Source organism: Arctopsyche grandis, chromosome 6 (assembly GCF_051622035.1).
Source record: "Arctopsyche grandis isolate Sample6627 chromosome 6, ASM5162203v2, whole genome shotgun sequence".
Classification (NCBI taxonomy): domain Eukaryota; kingdom Metazoa; phylum Arthropoda; class Insecta; order Trichoptera; family Hydropsychidae; genus Arctopsyche; species Arctopsyche grandis.
The window spans coordinates 26006873-26034487 of NC_135360.1; the positions used below are offsets into that span (position 1 = coordinate 26006873).

Consider the following 27615-nt stretch of genomic DNA (forward strand, 5'->3'; position numbering starts at 1 on the left):
CACATGATATATTCTCAGTAACTGCGCATTACGGGGAAGTAAAAATAATAATTCTTTGATTTTTTTTTCGATCTTAGTGCGTATCTACGTAAGTCAAAACATCTTCGACAAACAAAAGTCGAGGATTACCTGTATGTGATTGTTGATGATCTAATTTTAGGTCAATCTCGAAAATTTATTTAAATTGGGCATGTTCTGTTTTAACTTTCAATATTTTATTTTAAATTTAATATATTGATTATAATTTTATTTTGATATTTGAATTTAATTTTAATAAAATTATAATATTTTTAAATTTTGATATTTGATTTCAATTTTTAAATTTAATTTTTATTTCGATATTTTGTACGCTACTGGTTTTATCCTGCTGGTTAAAACGTTGGACCAAAATCGTCGTTGGTTTGGTCCGTACGAAGCATACACAAACTACATAATACGCATAATATTTCTGTTGTGTTTCGCCAACTGCTCAAAAGTCACATTTGCCTACCCTCTCTGTATTACCCTTACTGTACATATGAAATGCAAAATGTTAAGAATTATTATTAATTAGGATTTTGCATTAGTTAATTAATTTTATTCGTGTCTTCCCTCGTCTTACCGTTCACATAAATTTATCCATTTTTTGAAATTGCAACTGAATAGTATAAAAGCCCTCCAGATGCTATAAAAAACAATATTCTCGAAAATTCTCGGTTTGGAGAATATTCCCGAGGATATTCTCCAAAAGATTTTTACCGAGAATTTTATAACACTGGGCCTAACATATGCGCATGCGCGAATCCCGAATCTCATCGCGCGCATGTGCAGTAGTCACATAGTTCATCCAGCGAGTGGAAAAAATTGAGACAGTGTGCGTGCTCATGTGTACAGAGAGCGTTAGTATAGCTCCGGCTCCCGAGGTAGATTCACGCCATTTTTTTGCTCCTTGGTAGAGGCGTGCTTTGACAGTGACAGCGTGGTTACGAACTTCTCGAGATTATAAATATTAAATGTCAGTTATTTTTACATACCTCCTTTATTTATTTATACATATTATTATTTGAGTTATTTATACATTCGTGAATATGAATACATGAGTACCTTTATTTATACTTAACCCAGTCGCACACCACATTTGGGTGCTGACGTCTTTTCAGAGATATTCTTTAGGGCACAGCAACGCAACCTCTGGATATTCGCGGCACACATTGTTTACATACATATGTACGTACTTCATTGGCAATCGCTAGGTATTCCGTGGGTAACCGTAAAAAAGTCGACAGTGAAAAAGTCGAAAATGTTAACGGTTAGTATATATATATATCAGTGGCGTGTGGTAAAACTCTCGCCCCCCGTCGTACATCCTCACTTAATTTGCGCGAGCAGGATACAATAGGAACAAGAGGAACAGGCTTTTTCTCCTGTATCCTACGCGCGCACATTAAACAAGGCTGTATGACAAAAAGAGAGATAATTTCACCGCATGCCACTGATATATCTTATATATACATAGTACCGTTTACCATGCACCCTTTTTTATCTTTCGACTTAAGATCTTTCGATTTTTGTTCTTTGCTTTCCGATATTTGTTTTTTTGACCTTTTCACTCTCGGTGCCGTGAGATAGACCCTCAGAAATTCCGGTGTAAACGAGTCTTTACAAACATTTACACGGATTTAGTGAGCGGATCGGAAACGTGCCGTTCATTGTTAATTGTTTGCGGTGCTTTGTTAAAGGTTCGCCGAACCTTTTTTTTTTGCACTCTAGCTTTGTAAATAGACCTAAAACGCCCTGATTCCTGGAAAAAGCACGCTCCCTATCCGCCTTTTACACGGATTTACACGAGCCATGTTCAATGCATTTTTTTCAATGCTACCTGGAAAGGATTGGGGGGTAGTATTCTTGTTTAATTTGTACATGCTCAAAATACGCCTATCAGCGTATTTCAGGCCTACGGACTCGTTGGTAAAACACCGATCGGCGTTGGTCAGCATTCGTAGCGTTAAATGTTGTGGTGTACAGCCGGGTTAAGTTATTCACAATAGTTAATTTATTCAAATGAGTTCGACCGTATAATATACATATCTTATTTTTTAAAAACACTTTAGATAAATGGAGACACCATCCAAAGTCGGAACAGGCAAGAGTTTTAGTAGCCAATCTAAAGAATTGATATTAAATGTCTACACGTGGTGTGAACTTACACTAGTGACTAATTCTACGACGATTCCTGCCATTGATTTAGCTGCAGCAGCTCTAAAAGTTTCCAGATCGACAATTAGGAAAATTATCAAGAAGAAAAAAGATAATCAACATTTGTCTTCTCCAAAGAGAACAAAACTCTCAAAAAAGGTAATTCGTCGCGGTAAATTCGCAAACGAACATAGTAACCACATTTAATAGGTGACCGTGAAAAATTCGAAGTGAAAAAGTCGAAAATATTCGTTTATCATGCATACATATGAAAAACGGTTAGTATATATATATATATATATATATATATATATATATATATATATATATATATATATATATATATATATATATATATATATATATATATATATATATATATATATATATATATATATATATATATATATATATATATATATATATATATATATATATATATATATATATATATATATATATATATATATATATATATATATATATCAGTGGCGGGCGGTGACTTTTCAAACAAGGGATGCTGTCCCTTGTTTGAAAAAAAAAACCGACCAATTTATTTTTTAAAATTTAATTTTATTCTTCGTTCCTTTTTACAAAATTCATCGATAACCGCATCATAGAATTTTTTTATTGTTTTTTAAATTTGACATTATTTTCTTTTCGATTGCAATTAAAGCAAGACCAGAGAGTCTTTCTTCACTTTGACTACTTCTGGTGAACGTTTTAATTCTTTTCATAGTCGAAAATGATCGTTCAGCCGATGCGCTCGTGGAAGGTATCGTACAAATTAATTGTATTAAACTAAATACTTGTTCCAAAACGTCTATTAGATCATCTTTCACAATTAATTCCTTTACGTCATTTATAGATTTCAAATGAAGTACATGTAAATTAATTCGCTTTTTAATTTCATAAAATCAAAGTATTTTCCATAAGTTAGGTGGAGTGATTTAAATAGGAAATCTGGAAAATTATTTTCATATTCTTTAAATTTTTTGACGTTAAAAAATTCGAGAAATTTTAAATTTTCGATATCTCGAAATCGATTGGTTGTATTTACTGAAAGAGTTTCTAAAATTTCAGAATAGTGAAGTTTATACGTTGTTTTCACATCTTCTTCACATTCAGCATATTTTCTTTTTCTATTAAAATTTTTAGTTATTACTTTGTTCCACAATGAATCAAAATCGTCTTTTTTGTTATCTAAATATTTTACAAATTTTTTAATTTCACTTACGCAATACGATATGTCAAAGGTTTTTTTTTGTAAAATTTCAAATAAAAAATCTGCCGAATTAAATATTGCAGAAAATAAATGCAAATTGAAATTGAATTCAAACTCTTTTAAATAACGATGAAGGACTTCAGCATTTATGACAGCATCATTATCCCATTCGTCTTCATCATTAATTATTTGATTAAATATTTCCATTAATTCTGTTTGATATTCTAATATCATATTTAAAATTTTGCTATTGTAGTTCCATCGTGTAGGGGCAGCAGTGGGAAATCGTTTTTTTATTTGACAATCGAGAAGGGAAATTCTTCTTGAAGACTTACAAAAAAAAGTTGAAAATGACAACATACGGCTGAAAAAACGTTTGCATCCGGATATATGTTTAACAGATTGCGACAAAACTAAATTCAATCTGTGAGCGTAACAATGGACAAATAAAGAATTAGGACAAATATCTCGAATTTTTCGTTGCACTCCATTATGCTCCCCGGACATTACAGCCGCTCCATCGTACGTTTGTGCAATTAATTTGTCCAAACAACCAAATTCTTCCAAGGTCTCACGTATGTGCTGAAAAAGAGCATTAGCTGTTCTATTGGGACTAACATCGACAAATCCAACAAATCTCTCCTGAATTTCATTGTTTTCATCTACATATCTAAAAATAGTAGATAGCTGAGCTTTGCGACTGATATCTGTAGATTCGTCCACAATTATGGAAACAAATTTTGATGCACGTATTTCAGTTTTAATCTCATCTAGCAAGACTTTTGATATTGCGGATACCAAGTCATTTTGTATATGGTTCGATAGTCCAGTAAACACCGTAGAGTTATCTAAATGAGTTTTCAATTTTATGTCTGATTCACTCAACAGATACAGCAATTCAATATAATTCCCTCTATTTTCCGATTCCTGGTGTTCAAAATGTCCTCGTAAAGGTTGTTCTTGTTTTGCTAAAAAACAGATCGCGCTTATTAATTTCGACAAAATGTATCTATTTGCAGTAACTTCTTTGTTGTGCATTTCAATATTTGCTTTAAATTGAGCACTTAAAAAATTTTCTATACGAGATCCCTTTCCAAATTTTTTAAATTGAGCAGCAGAACATATGTGAGCTTGAGAACATTCATGTCTCTTGCGCGATTTACTTAAATTGTTTAGGTCAGAAAATCCAAATTTACTCCAGACATTCACTTCTTGAGAAAATAAAATACATGGCCAACAGAATAATTTCGTTAAGTGAGCACATCCACAAATCCATGAAATTTTTTCGTATGTTTCTGTGTTAAAATACCTTTTAAATGTTTTTGTTTTAGACTGAATATTTAATATTGGTGTGGGTTTGGGGCTCTTAACAATAATCTCCTTTTCATTAAATGGGAGAGAAGCAAATCTTCTTTTCAGCACATTTTCAATTAAACAATTGCAATTATTATTGATCTCGACGACAAGTCCACTCTCATTGTTATTTTCGATATCCATATTAAAGGCAATAATGAAAACTCGTAAGTAGTGGAACAGTAAACTAAAAATAAAGTTAGACGAAACTAATTTAAATGAAAACTTAATTCAAAAGTAAAAAATAACCAACTTACAGTATAAATGATTAACTTCGTCTAAAGAAATGAATCGGCTAGCTTTTTGATAAATAACTTGGGGCGTAGCGTGCGGAAATATCGATCAACAGCGGCTTCCAAGTGAAACTCAATAGATAAGCAAACAGAGAAACCGAATCCACCGTAGAGGTTAAACAAGTGTCAACGCGTCCGCGCGAATAAGACAGCCTCATAGTGCGCATGCGCAAATGGGATCGGTCTCGACTCCGAATCCATGACGCGCGCGCACTTCAGTCAGCGTCTACTCGCCAGCGTCACTCGCCTGTGGCCGCCCGGCCGCCCGCCTATGCGAATCCTTAATAAAAATTATCAAAAGATCCTATATAATGCATCATGTAACAAAAAACACGTGATATGTGAAATATATATATACTCATATACTAAATCATAATCGAAGCGAAATTCAAATATTTATTAAAAATACTCTTGGCTTTTTAAAGTTATAGGGGATGCGCCGCATCCACCGCATCCATGGACCGCACGCCACTGATATATATATATATATATATATATATATATATATATATATATATATATATATATATATATATATATATATATATATATATATATATATATATATATATATATATATATATCAGTGGCGTGCGGTAAAACTCTCTCTCCCTCCGCCGTACATCCTCACTTAATTTGCGCGAGCAGGATACAACAGGAACAAGAGGAACATGCTTTTCTTCCCATATCTGAGCGCGCACATTAAACAAGGCTGTATGACAAAAAGAGAGATAATTTCACCGCATGCCACTGATATATATTATATATACGTAGTACCGTTTATCATGCACCCTTTTTTGATCTTTCGATTTTCGATCTTTGCCTTCCGATATTTGCTTTTTCGACCATTTCACTTTCGGTCCCGTGAGGTAATATTCCGTGATAGATTCAGTCGTTACACGGCGCGGACTTAAATGGACCTTATAGAACTGATAGCTATCTATGAAGCTCTAGAACAAGACAAGAGACAGCGTAAATATTGGGTATATACCCTAAATAGCTGTAGAATAAATATGGGAAAGTTTCATACTTTGTATGAGAAACGCAACAATGTCGACGCGCTTCGTATCGCGCATGCGCCTTATCCTAACTGTCACTGTCACGCGTTCCCGGGTTTAATTTGTACAAATCCACTATAATCTTTTCGTATACATATGTATTTAAAATATTTAACGATATTTTAGATTTTCCCTCTACACCCCAGAAACCCTTCACCTCCGCAAACGTCAAACGGCATAACCTATTTAGCCAACATAATCACACTTTTGAAAGAAATCTCAAATGTCAAAACAGTCGGTGACCCAGCGCCAGAGAAATGTAATATTAATAGAAGTGGCTTTAGGTGTTCTTTTGTTGTCAAGTGACATTCTGTCCACGGACAGATAGATCTAAATAATTTTAGCATCAGTCGTATTTGACGCTTGGTGCTCGACGTATGTCCGATAAAAACTTTATATTACTCGCAAGATGGGCAAGTGCATCGTTAAAAATTGCACGATGCACTCAAAAACACAAAATAAACAACATGGGATACATTTTCATAAGTAAATTGATCATTTAAGTAACATATTATTTAATTAGCATCGTAGTTTGACAGTTCTTAAAAGTGTCATGGCGTCAGCTAGCATTCGGCACACAGATTCAGGGGTGGCACCAGAGAAATGTAAAAATTATTTTTAAATGAATGTAAAAACATTTGTCTTGGTTTCGCCGAATAATCAATTATATTAATAACCAATTATTTAAGTTTAAATAATATAAACATCGTTAATTTTATATTATACATATTTTTGTTGAAACTATACATTACACGTCAATTTAAGAGTTCCTAAGGACAGACAAATACAAAAAAAGTGGATAAAAATAATCCGCCAATTAAGAAAAGAAACGGATTGGCTACCAACGCCCAACACTGCCATATGCTCAAAGCATTTTAGAGCTGAAGATTTTTTAACTTCATCAAAATATGTCAAGTTAAAAAAATATGCAATTCCAATACTAGAGGTAAGCTTTAATTAATATTTTCTGTGCATTTAGATGTTATATTAAAGGTGAATTAATATTATTTTTAATTATAGGGAATATTTTTTTTAGAAATGCTGCATCACCAATTTATTTTGAACAGTCTTATCACTAAAGCCCGGACCCAGAGCGTGCCGTTCATTGTTCAAATGTTGTAAATGCATTGTTAAAGGTTTGCGGAACCTTTTTTACAAAGCATTTACAACAAATGAACAAACAACGGCGCGCCTTGGGTCCGTACTCTACTTATCACTTCAATTAGGGTTGTCAGATTTCATACAAATGAAATCCCCCTCCCCCGAAAAATTTCAACAATATTTAACCACATAATTTTTTCTTTATATTAAATAATTATGTTAATTTCCTTTTTCAAATTTTAGTTGTATTTAAGAAAAAGTTAACACAAATAAATAAAATATTATTATAGATTTTGACTAAATTCATTTTTTTTATTGGTTCTTATTTTTGTTTTTCGGTTTTCCAGTTTTCAATCTTTGCGCTAAGATTTTATTCATGTTTTTTTACTCTACAACTGTTTTTCTAGTATTAATTTTAAAAAAATCCAATATTTGTTATTGTTTAAAAATATTTAAACCGAAAAACATGGAGGAATCTTAAAAGTACTAAGCTGAGACATTTAGGCATACTGAAAAGAATGTTCGGTACACTGAAATTCGAGTCTTAAACCTGACCTTATTATACACTAGTTGTTTAACCCGGCTTCGCTCAGTATTTGTAATATAAACAGCTTAAACATGGCGAATCTATTAGTAAATATTCATTTGTTTTTTTTATTCAATTTATTTGAATAGAAAAATATATAATATTCAACCAATTGAATTGTCGTCATAGAAACTTTTGTTTTGTTTACGAAGTTCCCAGCCAAAGATACTTACATACATATATATATATACTTACATACAAAGTCTCTTTCGAAATTATATATTAGATATGTAAATATTATTTACATATATGTACATACATACATGCATATGTACATAAAGTACATTTTCATATTGTACATAAAGTATGTACATTTTCTTATTGCACATTCATATGTACATATATACATATGTACATATGTATATTTGTTGATTTTGAATAATTTTATTTCAACTATCTTCTTTGTATTTATAGTAGTAGTAATAATATTTTTTTGAACTTAATGTGCATTAATAAGATTTTATTTATATGATTTAATATTTGTATGATCCATATCTTTGTTTTTACTTTTTGGAGTTCTTAATTATATTTAGTTAGTTTTCATTTTTGTCTTTATGCATTTATTATTTTGATGAAATTTTTTATTTATTTCAAATGCTTACTTCCCAGTATTTTGCAATTTAAATTTATTATTTAGCAACACGTACATTCGACACTTGATAGAATCTGGGATCGTCGAGAATACATATATCTTAAAAACAACTACTGGCCCGTAAAACAAAGACATTATCGAGAAAACATTTCTGAAGAACAATTATTGGCTCAAGGTAGAGCTGATACTAAGAGGTAACGATGTCATTGAGAAAACATATCTGAAGAGCAAAACGTAGAGCTGATTCCGAAAGAAGATGACGTAGTCGAGAAAACATGTCTGAAGAACAACTATTGGCAAAACGTAAGAGTTGACGCTGAAAACCGGTGACGTCAAAAAGCAAACATCTAAAGAACAATTGTTGGCACAACGTCGCACTGTAAACAAAAAATTGCAAAGCGTACACGTGCCATTGAAAGATACCATAATCTTCGAAAAAATGCATCTATAGAACAACTATTGGTACTATGTAGGGTAAAAACTGAAAGACATCGTCGTTGGCGACAACAGGTATCAACATGTGCTACTATAATACTAATACTGGAAGCTATGATATAATAGAAAATACAATTATGGAACACAGTTGTGGTGAAATGACTGTTTGTTACATGTCAATTTTATCAATTACTAAAATTTTCTAATGACAAGCCATGGAATGGAAAGTTTACTCGACATTTTAACAAAGACAAAGTTTGTCCAAATGACATAAGTTCTCCAAAGTATCCACTGTATTTAAAAAACGTAATGAAAGAATATGATCTGGATCTGGAAAATATTCGATCAACTAATAGTTATTTTGGTTTTACTTCAATGAGTGCAAATATTGCATCTCCACCAGATTTCGGACTGGTCAAATTTATCATTGCATTGGAACTTTGCATCCGTCAGATGGTTCTTCTCGGAAATTTGCTCAATTCTGCTTAATTAATTTTAAAGCAAAGAGAGAAAGATTGCCAATGTCTGAAAATCAAGAAGAATCTTGCTCAGAAAGAAACAAGTATTGTCAATAACCTCATGAACGAAATAAATGAGTTAACAAAATCTCATACGATGCTTTGTAAGGTAGAAGAGGAAGCTCAACACACCATTGATAAAGTGCTCATGAGAGATAATGAATTTCAATATTTCATGTGGTGGGAAAGTTCTCTTACTTGGTACCACATACAATGCTATTAGCTATAGTACAAAAAAGTTTAAAATATTTGTTCAATAAATTGGCTTGATATAAACTAAAAAATCAAAAGGCTTCTGCTTAATGGTTGATTAAACTCGGAGGTGGGCACCTGAATAACGATTTTAATAAAGGATCAGATATTGAAATTCCCGATGAAACAGTTTATAGTGGTTCCATTGTTGGGGCTACTTTAGGAAGTTATAAATTTTATTTTTAACATATTAGCCACAGTGACATTACAGAGAGCTCTAACGCGTCTCTGTGGTCAGTCATACAATCATAACATCATAATAATAATACCTTAATCATAATAATAACAACCTGTAATACCTTGATGGAAAAATCATTGACATTTATAATTGATAAAATTTTAATATCTATAGCTAATATTAAAAACATGTCTAAACGTGCAATACTTTGTCCTAAATATGAACATGTTTATAAATTAAATGTGAAATCTTGAATATATGTATGTATGTATGAACTTGGTAGTGATTTTCATGTCTATTTGAGTGACGATTCTATTGATTCAACTGATGATTCCAAAAAATAAAATTTTCCCATTTAATTTCTTAATAGTGTTATTGATAAATCTTAACAGTAAATTGTTCTTTGTTTTTAATTTATGTGACGACAATTTCCCATATTGTCATAACTTTTTTGTCATTAACATTTGCGATAACTTGCATTTGATCTTGTTATTTGTGATTATTAATAACAAGAAAACTCTTGATAAATTAGTAATTTAAATTTTCATTTGTTTACTACATTTCATACTTTTTTTGATGCATCACTTCTTGTGTGTGATAAAGAATATAATTGTTAATCTTTCATTTTTGTGTTAAGAAATAAACATTTTGTGTATTTTTCAAAAATTTGAGGCTCAAATGGATGATAGAAATTAGAAATGGAAAAGACTAGAAATATTTTAGTAATTTAGAAGAAACTAAAAACTTTAGAAACTTTTTATTGGAATTTATTATTTAAAACGCTATTTATGAGTAGTGAGTTAATTTGAACACCAGAAACGTCTCAGGAGTGAGTTTTTTTTTCGGAATCAACTGACTTGAAAAATCCGAGCGAACACTCTTATTTTGTGGGAAGTTTTAAAGTTGACATATTTCGCTCGATTATATGATTGATTTATTGCCCGGCGGGGTTTTGCCTTGCATCTCGAACCAAATTCTCTCGAAAATAAATCTATAATTTTACGCTAAATTATTTTTATGAGGGTCAAATGAAATAAATTTAGTCAGAGGTTTCAATGTTATTCGTTCGGAACATATTTTATAGTTTTTACATGTGGAAAATATTACTTTAGAAAAAAAATTGTCATCATGTTCAGTCATAAAAATTTAACTGGCTTTCACGCCTCGTTAAATTTGGTTTCTTTATTCGAATACAAAAATATACATACACAAGAGTGAAAGAGAAATCTCAGCAACACTTGAAAAAAAACGAGATGCAAATATGTCGAACAATGAGAGAGGTAGAGTATTTTGAGTGATTGAACGTGTCAAACCGTACGAGTACGGCCGTACTCTGGCGGGGCCATTTTACTTTCCACGTACCCGTACGGCCGTACTCCTCAAAGGGTTAACACTTCAATCAATATTTTCCCTTCATATGATCCTAAATTAAATCCAGTTTTTATCACCGGTTAATTATTATGACTATGGCCACCGTATTTCTAAGAAGAACATTGACAATACTTAAAGTCTTATTAATTTTTATTTAATTTTATAAATGTATAAATAACCGCAGACCCGGTCGTGTTTAGGATTTAGGAGGCGGGTCTACCTCACGGAACCGAAAGTGAAATGGTCGAAAAAGCAAAGATCGAAAGTCGAAAGATCAACAAATGGTAAACGGTACTATGTATATATAATATATATCAGTGGCATGCGGTGAAATTATCTCTCTTTTTGTCATATAGCCTTGTTTAATGTGCGCGCGCAGGATACGGGAGGAAAAGCCTGTTCCTCTTGTTCCTGTTGTACCCTGCTCGCGCAAATTAAGTGAGGATGTACGACAGGGGGGAGAGAGACTTTTACCGCACGCCACTGATATATATATATATATATATATATATATATATATATATATATATATATATATATATATATATATATATATATATATATATATATACTGACCGTTTTTCATATCTATGCATGATAAACGAATATTTTCGATTTTTTCACGGTAACCCGTAAATAAAAACTGTTCAATCCCATATTAATGATCCCGTACGTTGATTGATTACTATCTAAATATACAAAATTGAATGTTTGTCTGTCTGTCTGTCTCAAATAGGCTCCTAAACCACTGAACCCATTACGATGGAACTTTCCGGATTTGTTGTATGCATGTCAGGGAAGATTACTGTGAAAAAAAACTGTAAAAAACCTCTTAATAATAATATTCGTAATTACGATTTGAAGCGCAAGTGTGTAGTTCCGGAAATGTGTTCGTTGGTAACCACAATAACAGTTGGTTTATAGCGACACGACTTTGAAGAGACGTTACTTCAGACGTTACTCCACAACAATATCAACAAAAAAACGGGATGCTTCAGACTTTTGGCCAAGGCTGTCTGTACATATGTACATAATAAATAAGAATTACGAAATTGAATAATATCTTTTAACTCTTTCGGTTGGAACTTTTTTGCCATACATTTGTTATATAAAATGTGCATTTACAGTACCGGTCAATGAAAGGTTTCCAGCCACTGAAACGGTGCAAAAGCAGGTATAAAACCGGTTATGCGTCGAGAACACTTGTGCATACAAACTTTTACGATGAAATGGGATCCCTTTATTTTTACATACCTCCTTCACGTTTTTGTCTCAGTTGTCCGTGGATTTCTGAAGCTTCAGCATCTTTTGAAGTGATTTCGCAAACAACATGCCGAACGCGAAACAATTGACGAAATCTAAAAAATCACTTATTTTAACTTTGATAGCAGAAAAGTTTAGTTCTCGTCATATCGCGGAAAAAATGGGATGCAGTCATACCTGTGTACTCAATTTTATCAAGAAATTTGGAAGTTCAGCGTCCCTGGAAAGGAAACAAGGGTCAGGAAAGGCCAGACAGACCAACTCGTCTGCGGATCGATTTTTAAAACGACTTTGTCTACAAGCCCGATTTAAAAGTGCTTTGAAAAGCAAGTGCTAGATCGGAGTTTATTGAAGCCACTGGAATAGAAATCAGCGTCGAAACTGTACGACGTCGGCTTCGAGAATTCGGTTTAATCTCTAGGATACCATTGAAAAAACCGTTTTTGACGAAAAAAGCACGTATGGAACGACTTAATGGGCCAAAAAGTATATCAAAGTAAGTTTAATTTGTTCGGGTCCGTTGGCATCCACTTCGTTAGACGAAGACTAGGTGAACGTTTGAATTTCGACTGTATTCAGTCGACGGTCAAACATCCTCCAGGCCAAATGGTCTGGGGGTGTTTTTCTTTCCAAGGGATCGGTTCATAAGCATTGATAAGCATTGATGGAACAGTGAACGCAGAAATGTATAAAAATATTTTGGAACAACACTTGTTTCCATCAATGGAAATGCACTACGCGTGGAAATCCGAATGCATTTTCCAAGACGATTCTGCGCCGTGTCATCGTGCCAAAACTGTGAGTAATATTTTTTTCTATTGCCAAGTATCCTAATTTAGAAATTAAATTAAAAATATATCATTATATTTGTTTGTAAAATTTTAGATGAAGAATTTTATAGCGGAAAGTGGCATTACGCCCTTGGAGTGGCCGGGTAACAGCCCAGATTTAAACCCAATTGAGAACCTGTGGGCTATAATGTGCTCTAAAATCAAAAATAAAAAGCCTTCTAATAAATCAGAATTGGTTAATACATTGAAAAATGTTTGGGATAATGAAATAACGGATGAGTTATTGCAAAATTGAATAAAATCGATGCCACGAAGGGTTGAGGCAGTATTAAAAAATAGGGGATGGCCAATCAAGTATTAATTTAATTGCAATTTGTAGCTATTATTAAACTCAACAAAATGTGATTTTCAGTTTTTTAATTAATAAGTTAGTTTTACGAAAAAAAATTTTTTTCATTACCCTACCAACACTTCCCATATATTACTGATTCCTAATAATTTGAATAACACCTTAGTTTAATTTAAATTTCATTGTTTTGCTACTTAAATTTATGTCAAACATTATAAACTTCATTTTAATATACAAAAAAAACATATAAATATATATATATATATATATATATATATATATATATATATATATATATATATATAACATCTTAAAAAAGGAAATATTGATACTTTCAAGCTGGAAACTTTTCATTGACCGGTACTGTAAATTGTCCCTATTTTGTATGATGTACATTTGTATCTATGAAAAAGTTCTGCCTGTGGCGCATTTTTTCCTTTTATGTTTATCCACGTTTTAAAAGTATGTATTTATATGAATTTTATTTTACAGGACCTCCTTTGAATAACCGGTTGAACTCTTTTATTTTATTAAGTATTGAATGTTAATTTAATATTCTGTATATATCTATTTCAGAATAATAAGGATGAGTCTGAAAGTGAACAGGAAGAAGTAACTTCCCGAAAAAGAAAAATAAACCAAACCAAAACAGAAGAGAAGAGTCGTGTGCCCCTATTTGAAAAGCTGCTGTGCGAATGGATCGTATCCAAGGGGGCGTCTGTGACAGATGTTGAAATTTTAAATCACGCAGAGGAGATGCAGCTCGACCACAAAATTAGTAATACAATAACACCATCTTGGATCAAACGATTTCTAGTGCGGAAAAACTTGACCGTAAGTAAATTTTCTACATACATATGTATCTTCTATATCAGCTATTCCCAACCCCTTGCCAACCGTGCTTACCCAGGGGGTATGCACTTGGTAGCAAGGGGTACGCAAAAATAAACCAACAATCGCGGATATGCGATACGGTTTTTTTCTAATTTTGACGAATTGTATTATTAACTAAGTCAAACTCAACATGTCGATTCAAAAAAATATATACTAATATAATATATGTATGTACAGACGTATGACAAAATACTCTTTCCATGGCGTCAAACTAGATTTTCGTCGATTTTATTCAATTTTAGAATAGAAAATGAAACCAATTTTTTTTATATACATATATACATAATATATTTATCAATAATATTTACAAAAAAAAACTATAATTAACTTAATATTTAGTGGTCCCTACCCTTATTTTTATAACAGCACCTAATCCTCCGCGGCATACTCTCTATGTCTACTGTTTTTACGTTATCTATGTACGTAGTAACAATAGATGAAGTTTTTTTATTTGTGAATTATTTTTCCAGGTATCTATTATTTTTTCTTTTAAATTATCCAACGTAGTATTAGGGCTGTTATAAACAATACTTTTTAATATCCCCCCAAAATTTTCAACTCGATTTAAATCCGGTGAATTACCTGGCCATAGTAAAATTCGAATATTTTGCGTGGACAGGTAATTTTTAATCGATTTTGTGACATGTAGCACCATCATGCATAAAGATGTTATTATTAAAGCCCGGACCCAGAGTATGCCGCGTATTGTTCAAATGTTGTAAATGCATTGTTTAAGGTTCGCCGAACATTTTTTTAAAAGGATTTACAACAATGGAACAATTAGCGGCACCTTGGCTATCCTACCTCTAGTTATTATGTGCATCCATGCCCTCAGACACAAAATACGGCAAAAATACATCGGTCAAGATGTTTTGCATTGTTCTTGTTGCAACGCTCCAAAAAATAAACGGGTCCAGCCCCTTTTCCGCTAATAACCGACTACACCATCGCAGATGCACTGTGTTTTGTTATATGAATGGAGCAGTCGTCGGCAAACTTCTCGGAAGTTCGTCTCCTTATTGGACAACATCTGTCGTTGTCCTGAACAGAGATCGGCGCGGAAATGCGACAGCACAGAAAAAAATGGGATCCTTTTGTCAATTTCTATTGGTAACCTTTTATTTTGCTCTCTAGACAACAAAAAAAGGTTAACAATAGAAATTGACAAATGGATCCCATTTTTTTCTGTGCTGGCGCATTTCCGCGCCTATCTCTGGTCCTAAGGATTATTTCGTCAGAGAAACAACCCTAAAATGAATGAAAAATTAGTACATCCGAGATTATCAAATATTTTTCAGTAGAATATTAATTAATACTTTACACGATCAGTAATATTGTCATTACTTGTAAACTCGACATTGATATTGAAGCAACAGTATTGGAGAGTGGAATGGTTATTATTTATGTCATTAATAATGACCGTGTGAGGGCGAGCGCGTTATAAGCAAAAATCTGCGTTCGGTCGATGCTTTTAGCCCAAAAAATGGTTCACTATTATCAACCATGTTTTTTTTTTGCTATCTTGCTTTGAACACTATTGAAGCGATCTATTTTTATTTGAAAAGTATCCAGCCAACGCAGAAGACTAGTCATTAGTTATTACCAGAGACATTTTGCACGTGGGGTACTGTTGTTAATTTCTGATGATGGTATCCCCCAAATGGTCAGGAAGAGGTACATACATGTGTGAGGTTTATCAGCTAACCTCGTGGGTGTTCCACGCTCACAGTTCCTCCACAACGGTGAGCAACCAGCTAATGGCGAATGTGCAGCTAAACGAGGTTAGTATGAAATATTCATTTACATCATATTGTTTCTACTTAATGCCAATAACGATCGTCATAATTCGATTTGTGTAAGTTATTTTCTAAACTTGCTATTGTCGCGTCAGTGATGTGGACTGGATTTGTCAGTGGTGTGATTTTTTGTTTATACATTCTAAATTTGTGTAAAATGGGTCGATGGATGGCAGTGGCTGGACAGGCTATAAAGTTTTTATAAAAAAAAACTAGTGATAAGCCCGATGAATTGTCATCGCATGGGTTGTCATATTAAATTTTGCAATAAATAAGTTAATAAAATAATAAAACTCGAAGTCAAAATCGAAATCGGAATCGGGAATCGGAATCGAAATCGGATAATATGAAAGAAATGGTTCAAAACCTCGCTGAACAAAATTACGTTTATGTATTTTTTATATCGCTTGACGTAAGCGATTTTGGTTAATATGGACAAAAATAAGGTAGAGTTCCGTATTACCAATAGTAAAAATAGTATTACCATGGTAAAAATAGCATAGAAACTTACCTGAAACCTATAAGGGAAAATACCACCGGAAGTGGTACTTTCCCTTATAGGTGTCACTTTTTTCACGTTTAATAGAAATGATATTTTTTTATACACTTATATTTTTACCTGAACCGGAAGTAGTACTTTTGCTCTAGAGAATCGAGGTTTTTATGTTTTTCTCAGAAACTTTTGGGTGTATTGCACTAAAATCTCATATCTAAATGTTTAAGCTTAATACCAAGTATCTAAAAACGTAAAGGAGGTATGTAAAAAAAACTCGTGCGCGTGTCACTCAGTGTGCTTTCGCCTTACGATTGCGATATGACCATCGACATACTTAATTAGTTTCCACCACAGTCGCGTTTGGTGTTTGGTGTGTGACGTATATCTGATAAACATTTGTTCATATTACTCGCAAGATGGGGAAATGCGTCGTTAAAAGTTGCACAGTGCATTCAAATACACACAACAAACAACATGGAATACATTTTCATAAGTAAGTTAATCATTTAAGTAGCATATTATTCAATTAAAGTCATAGTTTGACAGGCTGCATCACGTGTCATGGCGACCGCCGACTATCTTCATACAATTTCAGGGGTGACACCCGAGAATTGTAAAAATATTTTTTAAATAAATGAAAAAAACATGTAACTGTGTGGCACCGAATACTCAATTATATACATAACCAGTCATTTAAGATTAATTATCGTAAAAATCGTTAATTTTATATTATAAATATTTTTATTGAAACTATACATTACCCGTTAATTTTAGAGTTCCTAAGAACAGACAATTATTAGAAAAGTGGACAAAAATAATCCGCAAATTGAGAAAAGAAACCGATTGGCTACCAACGCCCAGCACCGTCATATGCTCAAACCATTTTAGAGCTGAAGATGTTTTAACTTTATCGAAATGTGTAAGATTAAAAAAAGATGCAATGCCAATATTGGAGGTAAGCTTAAATTCAATGAAATATTTGACATATGTATGCAATACGAGAGTTATATAAGTATAAACGTGCGCTCAATAGTATGGAAATGAAAGCATTATTTTTAACAAAATCGAAGAATTTAAAAAAACAATATTATACTTACGTATCACGAAATTTGTATTAAAAAAAATAAATATACATAAATTTTATTCAAAAAAATTATTAACCAGTATAGACATCTAAATTTAATAATTGGATTTTTAGGCTTCCTGATTTGCTTAGAAAGCAATAAAATTTTATATGAAACACTAGTTAAACCAAATTTAGGTTTTAGGTACTTGGCGACCTATCGGCTATCTCAATACTACATTGAAATATCCGCCAAAGGGGAGATTATAATGACAACCTCCATGCGTTGCATTTGAAATCTGCGTATGTATAAAAAAAAACCTTTAAACCCAATCATTTAGAATTAAAGTCGTTAAAGTAAAGTTTCAACAGAAATTGAAGGCCCCTACAATTCATCAAAGTTTTAAATTGGGCACCTGAAATAATTAATTAACAACATAGAAATAATTAATTCTTCGTCTTTTTTCTTCTCGTAGTTTTCGTAGATTTTTTCGTAGATTTTGACAATGATTCAAACGACAATAAATAATCAATTTCACCGTTTGTGGAAAAGGAGGTAAAATATGTTAATACAATTATTTTATCAAAGGGATTAATAAAGCCTATATCGCCGGGTTTGCCGTGAAAAAAATATTTCCAAAAATGTGTTGTGGTTGTAGTGATCCGCTAGAGAGCGGATCACTACAAGAGTCTTGAGAAGAGTCTCAAGATCCACCAAAATATCTCAATTTAATTGTTATAAAGAGTTAGTTTACCTTAACCAAGAAATGATAGAAATTTGCTGCACATGAAAAAATATTCAAATGTGTATAAAACCTTATTGCCAAAATACGATCTAAATTTCTTTGTTAACAAAATATTACATTAACTATGAGATACCCCCATCATTAGTAGATTTGCTCCACATTATGACAGAAATGCGGAGCAATCAGTCATTATTTATTTATTACCAATTTAAGCAATAATCGAGAAATATGTTTTTCACGATTACATTTCGAAAGCAAAACATTTACTATAAAAAAGGCGAATGTAATCGTCATTGCCACGAAGTTTAGCAAATTATTTTAATGGTTTTTATTGCAATTTTTTTTTATCAATGTGTAATTGTAAATAAATCTGTATCAAAATAAAAAAATGTATATGCTACTATAAAAAATTACTCATTTATGCAGTGAATATGTGATGACCTTGATTCTAGTCCGTGCGTGTAGTAGTAGTTTTAGTTTACGCGTTTATGTGTAGCTATCATAGCAGTAGAATGCATAGAATCGCTCTCAGCCTCCAAAAACTCTGCGCGGCAGAGTTTGTCGGCTGTTTGCTCAGTTGTTTGCTAAACTTCGTGGCAATAGGTTCTCTTTGAAGTAGGCTCTACTTTCTCGAAAATGTCGCTTTGTGTAGTGAAATTATGTGGCAATAGTGTAAAAAAAATCAAAAAAATGGATGGTATCACATATCATAGGTTAGAATCTATATTATTTCATTAAATATAGTAGTAATTTTATAATTATTTTTAAAAACATCGCAATGTGTCGACGAATGTATTTGTCGTCATAGAAGTAGAATGCATAGAATGGTCATTGTTAAAAAAAGTATCGTATGAAAGCGAGCCATCGAAGAGAGAGACGGAAAGTCAGAAGAGAGACAAGAGAGAGAGAGACGAAGTTTAGCAAACAATAAGCAAACAATGAACAAACTTTGCCGCGCAGAGTTTTTGTAGCAACATTTTTGGAGGCTGAGAGCGATTCTATGCATTCTACTTCTATGATCGACGTGCATACAGATGTTCGGACCACCCATACTCATTGAAAAACAGGGCCGTACACACGTACACCGTATTCTTTTTTAAAACTAATTATTACTTTATATATGTTTTTTTAATTTAATTTCAAATAGTTTTGAGCTTTTCAATATTACAGTAAATAACATCGATTAATTTATTAAAGGTTTCCTCAAAATCGGATATGTAGAGAAAAATGGATTGCAGCAATTCGAAATCAGAGATGTGAAAATGACTGGATTGCACGAAAAACTAGTGTCGTCTGTTCTAATCATTTTAATAAAGATGATTTGTATATTACCATGAAAGGATTTAGGCGACTAAAAGCGAAATCTTTGCCAATATTTTTAGTTCGTATATACATTTTAAACTAACCTTAAAATAAATATATGTATATACATACATACATACGTATATATGTATGTATATAAATATATTTCTAATTCTAATATATATTTCTAATTCTACTAAATTCTCGCGACTAGGAGGCTTCCACTTTTGGGGACTGATAACTAAAGCCCGGACCCAGAGGGTGCCGCGTATTGTTCAAATGTTGTAAATGCATTGTTAAAGGTTTGCCGAACCTTTTTTACAAAGGATTTACAACAATGGAACAATGAGCGGCACCTTGGCTATCCTACCTCTACTTATCGACTATCCCTTAACGTTCAGGGTGGCATTGGGCATATTTTTATTTTATCTATTTTTGAAGTATCAATAGATAAAATATTAATTGTTTCATTGTTGTAAATCCTTTGTAAAAAAGGTTCAGCAAACCTTTAACAATGCATTTACAACATTTGAACAATATGCGGCACCCTGGTTATCCGGCCTTTATCGATAAGGGACGATCACTTCCATGAATTTTTTTTCTCACTCTTTTGTCTCTCTTCTGACTTTCCGTCTCTCTCTTTGATGGCTCGCTTTTAGACGATACTTTTGTTAGCAATGACCATTCTATGCATTCTACTTCTATGACAATGAGTAAACAGACAATAGCTTTGCATCCTTGGACCCAAACTGCCTAACGAAGTATAGGGTAGGTATGAAAACATTTCTATGGGCATATTTTAAAAGTTTCTAGTAATAAAACTCATTTATTATACAAAACTGCTGTCATAAATAATACAAGAAATGTAAAACTCATAATTTAGTTCGATTTGGTAATTATAATGGTTTGAAATAATTGAATTTTGTGACTATATTCGAAAAAAGCTATCCCAAATAAACATCATGTTATTACTTATTAATGTTATTATGGTCACAATTGGAGAGGAACAGATAGTCCCAAAATAACTAAGCATAATATTTAGTTTTTATCTAAAAAAAAAAAATGCGTATTTTTCGATAAAATGAAGTCACCAATTTGATCTTCGACATAATTTAATAATATGAGCAACTAAAATTTAAAACAAAAATCATATAATTTTTTCCATCCTACAGTAGACTAGTGGTGAAGAGAAATTCCAATAAGAGCGCAAAGTGTTAAAAAAAATATGCGGGTATAAAATTTATAATTTCTATACATGTAAAAAAATTTCAGTACGATTCGATTGGCGGTTTGGGAGATAATTGAATTTAAAATCTTTAATAAAAAAAAAGAGGACACCTATAAGGGGAGGTACCATTTCCGGCCAACTTAAAATTTGAAAAAAATTAACGTCGTATCGGTAAGAATTTCAGTATCCGATACTAAGTTTCAGTTCGATAGGAAGAACAGTGTTCAAAAAACCCCCAAAATATACTTACACACAGACACACACATTTTTTCTAGATCATGAAAACGTGATCAAATAATCGATTCTGAGTTCGAATCAGTCAAAATCTCTAGTTCGAATTTTCGAATGATCACAAAACTTCATCTATTGTTACTACGTATGTACATACATACATAGATATAGAAAAAATATGGTTTTGTAAAATCCTAATGAAAAACTATATACTGAAAAGCATGGTAAAAAACGATGATAGAATTTTTTTACTGAAGTGTGGGCCCAAATTTACTTTATCCGCCACTGTATCTATCGCACCCAAGCAATTCCAAAAATGTTATATCGAACCAGAATCACTGGCGATGCTAGTCCACTGTTGAGAAAAACTAAAAAAATTAATGCAATTTTATTTTTTAGATTTCAAGTGATGATCCAACTGAACAATCTTCTAACTCAAATCTACCAGCACTATCACAATCTTCCACTATATCATCACCATCCCCAACAAATAAACAGCAAGAGTTTTTGCCACCTGCCAGACATAATGACCTTTTGTTCCTAGCCTGTAAATTCTTGGAGGAATTGGATCCCCAATATGATGGACTCTCTATATTAAAACAATGGGGAAAAATAATTATGTCCTTAGATCCTGATCAAAGATTATTTGCCAAAAATGCAATTGACTATGTGTTGTCTGAGGCTAGTTTAAGGAATCTAAACAGGTATTCAGTGAGAATTAACGAGTGTGATCCATATCAACATTCTGTTTCTTCTTATTATTCAACTTCAAGAGACATAAGTTCCCATCCATCCTCAGCAGAAGATGCGCGAGATCAACATTTTTCAGAAGACCAGCAATTGGTAATACTGTTTTTCAATTTTACAGGGTGGAAAATATTTATTTTTAGCGGTTTCTTTATAATTGTTCCATTTTTTTTTATTAATGATACATTTTTATACACACTGTTTTAAATAAATTGATTTATATGTATTGTTAGATATATTTATTTAATCGTCTTACTTTCATATACACTTACTGCACATACATATACGAGGTGTCAATAATTGCAACACTTATTTAGCTGGAAAATACAGCTGAAAACTTCTAATCTTTAAACTTTCTTCCAGTGGCCAGATAGATACCTCAGGATTAAAGCTAATCTTTCACTCACTGGTAAACTACTCATAACAATGTATTTTCTATCTAAAAACGGTTCAATCTTTCGGATTAAGCTGTTTTTATTTAATTTATCTTCATTTTGAAATAGTTTTTATAATCATCTATATGTATTTCCACAGCAATAAGTTTATATAGGAATGTCAAATTATCATTGTCACCGTTTTCTTGTTTTCTGGTGTCACAAACATACCTGTCGGGACGCCCGGTATGTTTGTGCCGGCTTATTCCTTTCTTTTCTTCTTGATTCTTTTCTTTTCGATGCACGTGGCACGTGATTTTTTTTTTGTAGATACTTTTAAACATGCGAAAAAAATGGGCTGTGACTTGAAATATTCATGGAACGCCCCACCCCCAAAATGACCCCCTGGAGTGTTTTAAGTAAAATTGTATCCTTGTATTTATCCCTGCTTGACATTGATCGATAACGGTGAATCCCATATTTGAAGAAATGTAGGAGAACTTGTCGACGTTTCACGTGCCACGTTCCGTGCTGTGTGTTTTCGCCCTAACTGTTCCGTGATCAGTGACGCGTGCGGAATAATCACCAAACTGAATACTTGTCACGTTTTTAAGAGCTTTTATTTTCATTTCAACCATCCTTCATCCGATGGCGGCGCTTCGCATGTCGTTTCGTTCCTGCAGCTAAACAGGCTTTTCGCCTCAAATCCATTCGTTTAATCGAGACGAAATCGGTCCACTCTAATGGAACTGGAGCAAAATAATAGCAATAGCAATAATAATTATCGTGTGAAGCGGCCTGTGTCATGTGTTACGAAAATATAACCTCGTTGGCGAGTATTGCTGCTATATTGCCGATGACATCACTAGCTATACGACAATATTTGGGCAATATGTATGTGTATGTTCCTTTCTTGCTCTCTCACGTACGTGGGTCTCTGTTTTGCTTGAAATTGGACGATACGAACAACACGGATGGTGAGTGGTGACCTTCGGCGACTACGAACGTATTTCGTTTTGCTGAGAATAACTACTCTAATCTGAGAATGAATTGGTCAAATGAAAAAACACTTAATTTCATCAATGACATATACCTACGCCCAGAGTTGTGGAATGTTGAAGCCATTGATTACAAAGAAAAAGATAAGAAGAAAAATAGTTGGACGTATATTTCGGAAAAATATGAAATTTCTTGCAATGAAGCGTATAAAAAATTTAAAAGTTTACGAACTTATGTCAATAGTGAACAAAGGAAAATAGAAAAAAAGACGATAAGTAGTGGTGGTAGTAAAGTGAAATCATCATGGTTTGCATTCAATGCAATGTCATTTGTTTTATCTCGTGATGTTCCTGATAAAGGAATGGACAGCCAAGATGTCCAAAATAATGCCACCCAGGTGACTCTGCAGACGGATGGTCGGGGTCCTAGATTGGCAGAAAATAATGTAAGTATTACAAATAAAATTATTGTTTTACTCGTGGATACTTTTAATAAATATGAGTAGTATTAGATCAGTGTTTTGAAAAAAAATACAACTCCATGTCACAATATTCATCGCTCCAAAACAGTGTGGAAAATTGTAAAGGTCGTTGAAGTCCTTGGCACATTTTTTCCACTCTTCACTTGTCGGTACATATCTATGTATATAGAAAATAAAAAAAAGAAACATAGTAAACATTTGCATTTTATTTATTTTCAGATAGCCGAGACTATTAAAAATGAAGAAAATGTGAACACTGAAGAAGTGGACTATTGTTTGACCCCATCAAAAAAGAAGAGAAAACTTGATGTAAAACTGAGAAACTCTGAGCCTATACTATTAGCAAGAGCGAGGCAAATAATAAAAAATATGAAACAAAGAAATATATATTCCAGTTTTGGAGAACATATCGCACAAAAACTGTGTAGTTACGATAAGCGTACACGGGTGGAAGTTGAATTTAAAATTTCTCAATTACTTTACGAAGCTGACATTAAGGTGTTAAGACCTACTCCGTCGTACAATAATTATTCTTCCGGTTATTCAGACGTTGTGTCCCCAAACAAAGAACTGTATACCGTGAGCTGCTCCGCAGTTTCTGAAAGAACCCACATTCAACCTCAATTCTCAAACTATTCTCCAAATGCTGACAGAACCGACACCAACACTCAAGCCGAAAACATACCAAGAAGTGTTGACAGGATTGGAATTAAAGTAGAATATACTGATCAATAGCTTGTGGTATCATTAATCGATAAGGACCTTCCTTGAATCTAATTGTAACAAATTGTTGAAAAATTATAAATAAATAAAATTTTGAATGTTATTATAAATATATGGTTAGTTGCCTTTACGTACTCTTTTAGTTCTTCTATGAATGCTTTACACACTTCTGGTACATTGTGAGAAATGGATAAGTTTGATACTCTGAATAAATGCATTAAACTTTTGAACGAGTCACCAATTACTAAAAATCTTTTAAGATTTTTAGCTACTGGTTTTTAGTGATAGCTAATTTCAACACCAGTAGCTATCAGATACTGTAAAGCACTGATAGAAGGAACTGAAGCCTCGAACCTCAGCAACGCTTACCCACGTATGTGAAATAGCAGAAAAAAAACGTATATTGCCGCATATTTTCGTATAACATAACATTTCTGTGAAAATGTCACTCGATTACAAGCCGCTAAAAATACTGACGGAGTAATGATGGCGTGTAGTTATGACAGTATTATTGATCGTGTAAGGTCTGCTTTAAGTGTCGTGGATATTTTCAAAATTTGACATGAGTAATCTATCTACTATCTATCTGATGATTCCATACATTATTTTTTCCCTGAAAGGATTAATACAATAAAATGATGATCGATTTAAAATCGAGTGAATAATTTCTCAAAAAGCCCCATATTCTAACTGAAATAGCATATCAATTTGTATTTTTATAAATAATTTGAAACCTGGCAACTCGGATTTTTTTTATTATTCTTATATGTGTATTGTTTATTGCTTTCAGTCAATTCAAAGGAATAAAACTATGCCAAGGGTTTTGACCGCTTCTTCCATCGTCAGCCAAAGTTCCAGTATAGAAGGAAGCAGCAACATGTGTCCCGTAGTTTTTGCAAGTGAAATTGGTGAATTTTCAGATTACATGAGAACAATGATATTAGGTATAAATAATATGCTGAAAGATCAAAAAACATTAGCTATAAATTTGATATATGAAACTGCTAAAAATGGCAGTCTTGGTAACCTACTACTAAATACTGGAGTAGTGAATACGTTGGATATTCCAGAAAATTTTGTACCAGTACAATAAATGATTTTAATTTTAAAACTTATGCAGGTAAATACACATGTATATGTAATATTGCAAATTATGAGTTATATAAAAAAATGTTATTGTTTTAAAAGACGATTTTTCTATAAAATTATATTAATAAGATTATACTGTTTCAGTTTGTTATAAATATTCAGCAATAGTTTGATTTTCATAAAATATATATATTTGCATTTTCTTCTTCTTTCCGTGCCGTATCCATATTCAGACAATTGCGATTACCATGGGCAGACTAACTTAAAATGTTCTTTAAGGAGGAATGTCTAAGTAAAATAAAATCAGTACAAATTTATATATTATATGTATGTATTATACATAAATATTATTCTTAGGCAATCTGACATCATATCTCATTTTTAAATTTTAATTTCAAAATTGATTAATACATAATATATGTATGTACATATATACATTTTTAATAAAATATTTTTGGCACCATGTGATCTTCAAGATATATGTATATACATATGTACATATGTGTATATATACATACATATTTCACAAAATATGTATATTTCTACTGATCTCTGTATGATTTAAGTATGTACATACACATTTATGTATAATAAGCGCCCAAAATGGTTTGTTTTAATAAATATTTTGGTACTATTTTATTTTATTTTTTTTATTCATTCATCCACCTTCCATACAACTCTTAGTAAATGTAATGTCAAATATCTCCATTATTTAAAAAATTATAGATTAAAGATAATTAAAGATTGTCACTTTTCTCACACATACATATGTATGTATGTGTATGTCATTGATAATTTCATATGATCCAGATTGCTCTGCATCTATACTATAAGTTCAAATACAATATTTTGGCAATATATGTATGTAAGTTGTCAGTGATTACATACGAGCATGTATGTGAAATTTAGACATTCAGCGCCGAACTATTACAAAAAGTTCAATTCAATCAAAGAAGTATGGAACGCTGTATGCTCGGCATAACGAGGAGAAAAAGGAAATGGAATACGTGGGTGATGAGTATGAGGAGGGTAGTGGATATAGTGGAAAGAGTGAAGGGACTATAATGACAAAGGCCGGGTCACGTAGTTAGAAGACATGGACAAAAAAATGCTGGAATGTTACCCAATAGAATGTAGATAAAAGGGGAAAGAAATTTTTTTAAAATGTGTACAGTGATACATGAGAGTTGCACAAAACGGAGACAAATGTAAGCGTGTTTGGGAGGCTTTCATCCAGCAGTGGATTTTAAATAACTGTAAACGATGATAGTATGTAAGTATCTACATGTAATACAGACTGGCTTATGAAAGGTTCCATTTCCCCTAAGCTGGCTTTAAACATTATTAAAAAATGGTCAAATGGTAATTGTAGTAATTATAGTAAACATGGCAACAAACTGTACTATTGGCTGGTTTGGCGCAATCGACGCATTAGTTGGTCATGTGGCGGTTGTGAGTGCGGTCGAGTACCTATTTAAACTATCTTTCAGTGGCTAGATAACTCAGGATTAAAGTCAATCTTTCACTCACTGGCAAATTACTCCGCCTAACAGTGTCTTTTTTATCTAAAAACGGATCAATCTTTCAGATAAAACATATTGAATGTATCTTCATTCTGAAGTGGTTTTTATAATCATGTATCATTCCACAGCACTTTTTTACTCCAGTAAGTTTATATAGGAATGTCAAATTAAACAGGATGTAACCGTTTTTAAGTCTTGTGCCTGTGTGTCCCTAACGTACCGATCGAGACGCCCAAATGTCCCGGATTAATATTTTTTTTAGACTCTAACCAATTTTCAGATAATTGAAAAATGTGCAAATAAATAAGCTGTCAATGTCCTGTATAAACTGCAGCAATATTCAACGATGCACATTTTGTCTCTCTGTAACAGTTTTGGAAAAC

At 32.5% G+C, this 27615-nt stretch overlaps 2 protein-coding genes across 3 annotated transcripts; both read left to right on the forward strand.

Annotated features, from left to right (window-relative positions):
• The first annotated feature begins 813 nt into the window (after positions 1–813).
• Positions 814–26348, forward strand: LOC143913196 (uncharacterized). 2 transcript variants are annotated; one of them, XM_077432850.1, is made up of 5 exons: positions 814–994; positions 2091–2334; positions 14117–14374; positions 21696–22139; positions 25411–26338. In XM_077432850.1, exons 2-5 carry the CDS (start codon positions 2095–2097, stop codon positions 25711–25713), a joined length of 1245 nt encoding a protein of 414 aa, XP_077288976.1. In that variant the 5' UTR covers positions 814–994; positions 2091–2094; the 3' UTR covers positions 25714–26338. The 2 variants fall into 2 exon arrangements, with proteins under 2 accessions (XP_077288976.1, XP_077288977.1); XM_077432851.1 differs by lacking the exons at positions 814–994; positions 2091–2334; positions 14117–14374 and adding exons at positions 17077–17219; positions 17501–17681 and having other exon boundaries at positions 25411–26348.
• Positions 23391–24730, forward strand: LOC143913197 (uncharacterized). The gene is made up of 2 exons (XM_077432852.1): positions 23391–23861; positions 24117–24730. Exons 1-2 carry the CDS (start codon positions 23463–23465, stop codon positions 24630–24632), a joined length of 915 nt encoding a protein of 304 aa, XP_077288978.1. The 5' UTR covers positions 23391–23462; the 3' UTR covers positions 24633–24730.
• Positions 26349–27615: the final 1267 nt, after the last annotated feature.